This window comes from Malus sylvestris, chromosome 2, assembly GCF_916048215.2.
Source record: "Malus sylvestris chromosome 2, drMalSylv7.2, whole genome shotgun sequence".
NCBI classification, from domain to species: domain Eukaryota; kingdom Viridiplantae; phylum Streptophyta; class Magnoliopsida; order Rosales; family Rosaceae; genus Malus; species Malus sylvestris.
Genome location: NC_062261.1, coordinates 27,687,840 through 27,692,159, shown reverse-complemented (window position 1 = coordinate 27,692,159; position 4,320 = coordinate 27,687,840). Strand labels below are relative to the sequence as shown.

The window sequence follows — 4,320 nt, the reverse complement described above, 5'->3', positions numbered from 1 at the left end:
TGGTGCTTTTGCATCAAATACAAAATTTGTAAGTTCAATTGCTACATAAATTCTTGCCTTTATTAAGGCTGTGCGTATAGCTTGGGTCATAGACTGGAAGTTTATATGGATTGAAACGGATTTTATGTTGGTTATTCATTATCTTTTCAAGGCTCCTAATGCGGTCCCTTGGTTCCTTATAGTGGATTGGAAGAATTGTCTATAACGACTTTGTCAAATGTGGTTTATATGTACACATATTTATCAAGAAGGAAATTAGGTTGTAAATTCTTTAATTTCATTTGGGGTAAATAGTTATTGCTTATCACCGATGGTCTACAGTTCTGGATTTTGTTGTCTCTATCCATGCTCGTGACATTTCATTTTGTCCTTATTATCGGTTTAGTTGATCGTTTAGGCATTGCAGGTTTTGGCTTAGTAATGGTGGGGATGGGACCGGCCGGGGGAAGAGCTAATCTCGTCTAATCATTCTCAATTGAAATTAAAAAAACAAATCTTTGATAAACTTGTCAATTACTTCATCGTAATGATTAGTACGTACCATCCTATTTTAGCATGAAAATAAATATTTACACAGAAATTGCACAGGACTGGAGTTTTCTTGGGATACAATCTAAAATATAATGTCCGAGCCTCCCGGTACGAAAAAGATTCAGCAACTTAGCTGCGACTTTATTTTCAGCATCTTCTTCGGATTCCAAAGGAACGTGAAAAGCTCCTCCCATAGCCTTGATTTCTTCCTTAATAAGCCTTTCGTCTTCCACATCACCGTCGAAAGATGATATCATCTCAAAGAGTGTCTTACGAACCTCATGCACTATGAAATCCTGCATGAAAAACTTGAAGTCACTTTGAAAGACTTGAATGTCACACTTATTGTCCAGAAAATTAATGATGGAACCACAAATTCAATAATATCAATGTTTTTTAACCATATTTTTATTCCAATTATTTATCAATCTCAATTTGTTGTCACTGATATGTGCATTGTTATTGTTATAATAAACTTAACAAGAGAATCTTTTGTTGTTCATTAAAAATAAATCCACAAACCAACTGGGACAACATTTGGAATTCAAGATTATGACAACAAAAGCTCTCAAACCTGCGTGTGATCTGTGGGGTATTGATTTTTCCGTTTCATGCCGATTTCAGAGCTAGTTGAGGATTCTATATACTTATTTGCAAGTGATCCCTCATTCTCGCTGTTGGAGAACTTTGCCCATTTCTTGTATTCGTCACTCCTGTTCAAGATAGCCAGAAAATACTGAGCCAGTTCTTTTTCCCCAGCAAAAGAATCTTGAATCGTTCCTGCAGTTGGAAATGCAAACAGATGAACAGAGCATCTTTAACATGTCATCATTTTCACTCATACCAGTCATTCTGCAGTAACAGTGTACGGGCAAGTAACTCGATTTGCCCTCTTCATACGAGAGATGGTATTACACCAGAAACAGAAACCCTTTTGGACTAAGTGAAGCTAAAATAAACTATCCGTGATGCTCATACCTGTCAAGGCTAGCTTGGTGCATACATCATCATCCGAAATATGTGGAGGCAAAATGCCTGGGGTGTCCAACACGTAAATATTGGGGTGGCTTGCAATCTGAAATGAAATACTGAATGCCGTAAGCAGCTATATGTTAAAATAAGAGTGATGCACTCACACACTATTTTATGGTTATTAATATACAAAATACAGTGGTAAAAATTAAAAGACAGTCGACAAACCTTCAAGCTGCTTATATTTTTTGTCTCACCAGGATGTGAACTCACTGTAGCACACTTCAACTTTCCCTTCTCTACAAGACAACCAATGTCCAATAAAATATAGAATTTATTCCACTTCTACTGATACGAAATACATGAAAATGAATTTTTTGTGATTATTTCCAGCTAAACACTCCCAGAAAAGAAAATTGAATGATTATGATTTAAAGCAGTACCTGCTGCGCTAATCCTCCCAATCCGATGCAAAGAGTTGGCAAGGGCTGACTTTCCAACATTAGGAATTCCAACTAGCAATATTGTTGTGGTATTACAGTGATCAGCTTTCTTCAATTTTCTTACTTGAGCTTGCAAAAAGTTCAACAACTGTAAGAAGTAAACCGTCCTCAATATCCAGCAAACTGAAAAAGTAATCTAGGGACAAAAAATTAAGAACCAAAAAAGCATATCGTTCTGCTGTGTATATCCATATTCTTGGAAAAACCTATAAATGTTTCATTTTAATGGTAAGTAAGAGTTCACATGCCAATGATCACCAAGCACATGTGAATTCCAGTGAAGTAGAATGGAACAAGAAAATGCTGAACTTAATTTTGTGTGCCCCAAATGTTTTAGACTGTTTTGAGACCCACTACATTTTGATTATAGAAGTGGGGTATATTTCATTACCTTCTGTGATTTCTGCACCTATTACACCGCACCTATTCCACCACAACCTTTCAGGTTTCAGAAATAGACACTTATGTCCCGTGTTTTAGTCAAAGTTTCAGTTAAAAGTCATTTTCTCTGCCGAAAATTAGAAGGAAAAAAAAAAAAAAAAACCTCACTTCTCCCCCTCCCCCTCCAGTTCCAGCACAGTGTGGTCATCCCAAAGTTGGTCCAGATAAACAGATAGATGGAAACAAGTTGCGATATAGAAAATGAAAAGTGTGATTGTTTTCTATCGTTCAATGTGTTTTTTTTCCTCCAATGAAAAATGCATTTAACAAAAGTTATTACAAACAGACATGGTAATTACATTTTACCTGCTGAATGCTCTCGTTATTATGGGCATTGACTCCATATGAAACACGATTATTTTGTTTAAAGTACTTCATCCAGTCCTACAAATCAATCAAAATATGAAATTAAGAGAAAAGTAGAAATGAAAATGGTTTTTAGGAACAGGTACACACAATCTCTCAACACCATAGTAAAAGTAAAAGGAAAGAAGCATCAGCCTCAGTTAAATGTCAATTGACCCGCTCTTTCACCATTAAAGAAATTTAGTTCACAGAAAATTGACCTAACTTACAATATTTCATGCTCATTCAGTAATTTGTCCTATAAATCTAACATGACTAGAAATAAACCTGATGAAGAAATGCTCACCTTCAGTTGAGAACGGTTCGCAAGGTCCATCTTGTTGAACAGTATTATTCTCTTTGAGAGTGGTGTATAGTTCCTTAGTAGGTCAAACTCCGACGAAAATGGAATCTAAAAGTAGTATTATTGAATTACTAGTGGTTCAGATCATATTTAGTGCAACTCTTATCATAAAAGAGTAAAGAGCCAACTTCAAAGCTAAAAAATTACTTTAAAATGCAAAATTCCATTACGAAAGATATGTTTCAAATGTAAGCAAACCATATGGTTCCTCGGCTCCAGATTAACCAAAACCCGAGTAATGAATGAAAACTTTGACAAAAAATTATTTCTCCACATAAGAATAAGTTATACAATAAGCTAAAACTAGTAGTGTAGAAATAAAGACAACTTCATAAGAGAAAACTGTATAAAATTCTGGGGTAAAAGAAGCACTTTGTCAAACAAACAAATTAAGCAAACTTGAAAGCCAGATACACAGGTTGCACTAGTTTTCTACAATTAAAGGGCTAAAAGTCACAAATCCAGAGCTTAAACATAGAAATCCGAAGAAAGAAAAAAAGGCTACAGCATGTCAGTCAGGCATTTCATCAAACGGTTGCAGTGCGTGCGTGACAAATACTTTGAGTTATTATTGTATTACCCTTGAGTCTCTGACTTCGAGAACGAGATCGACCAATGGGATCCGTTCGGCAATGGCGCGGGAAGCAGCAGCCATGTGAGGGTTGAACCATCCGTTTCCCGCGCTTGTGCTGTTTGTAATAGCTCTGCCTATTTGCCTTGCCAAAGTAGCCGTTGCCATTCCGCTTCGAGTTTCAAATACCGTTATTTTTCGAGTTTTAGATGTAGGCAACGGACACCGACCCTTATATGTTCGTTTCGACCCTCGCTCTTACGTAGTAAAAATCTTTCGGATATGTTAACTTAATTTTCATAATATATTAAGAGAACTGTTATTAGTATTTTACAAATCTTATTTTATATTTTTTACAAATATATATATTTTTTTAATTATAAAATATTTAGAGTGTAAAATAAGATTTTCGATTCTCACTAAAGGAAAAGTTGAACCACGTTATTGTCAGCCTATTGTGAGGCTTAGCCCACTTCCTCATCCTTTTAACGTAGATAATATCGATTGCTAAAAAAAAATTGAAACGTGTCATGTTTATGCTATCTGCTTCATTTCAAATGATTATATATACATACATTTTTGAATTAATCTCA

At 35.4% G+C, this 4,320-nt stretch overlaps 1 protein-coding gene across 2 annotated transcripts; it reads right to left on the bottom strand.

Annotated features, from left to right (window-relative positions):
- Nucleotides 1–496: 496 nt before the first annotated feature.
- Nucleotides 497–4,006, bottom strand: LOC126609840 (DAR GTPase 2, mitochondrial). Of its 2 annotated transcripts, XM_050277777.1 has the most exons (8): nt 3,737–4,004; nt 3,100–3,204; nt 2,754–2,831; nt 1,947–2,094; nt 1,732–1,802; nt 1,510–1,606; nt 1,106–1,311; nt 497–827 (listed from the first exon to the last, which is right to left on the bottom strand). In XM_050277777.1, the coding sequence occupies exons 1-8, from the start codon at nt 3,893–3,895 to the stop codon at nt 570–572; spliced, it is 1,122 nt and encodes a 373-aa protein (XP_050133734.1). In that variant the 5' UTR covers nt 3,896–4,004; the 3' UTR covers nt 497–569. The 2 variants fall into 2 exon arrangements, with proteins under 2 accessions (XP_050133734.1, XP_050133739.1); XM_050277782.1 differs by lacking the exon at nt 3,100–3,204 and having other exon boundaries at nt 3,737–4,006.
- Between the last annotated feature and the right edge of the window lie 314 nt (nt 4,007–4,320).

Bases quoted from the DNA above. Each gene is read 5' to 3' on its own strand.
- LOC126609840 (XM_050277777.1), bottom strand. From the start codon at position 3,895: ATGGCAACGGCTACTTTGGCAAGGCAAATAGGCAGAGCTATTACAAAC. The intron at 1,312-1,509 runs GTATGAGCATCA...TTCCAACTGCAG, and splicing joins CACCAAGCTAGCCTTGACAG to GAACGATTCAAGATTCTTTT. The intron at 828-1,105 runs GTTTGAGAGCTT...TTTTTCATGCAG, and splicing joins ACCCCACAGATCACACGCAG to GATTTCATAGTGCATGAGGT.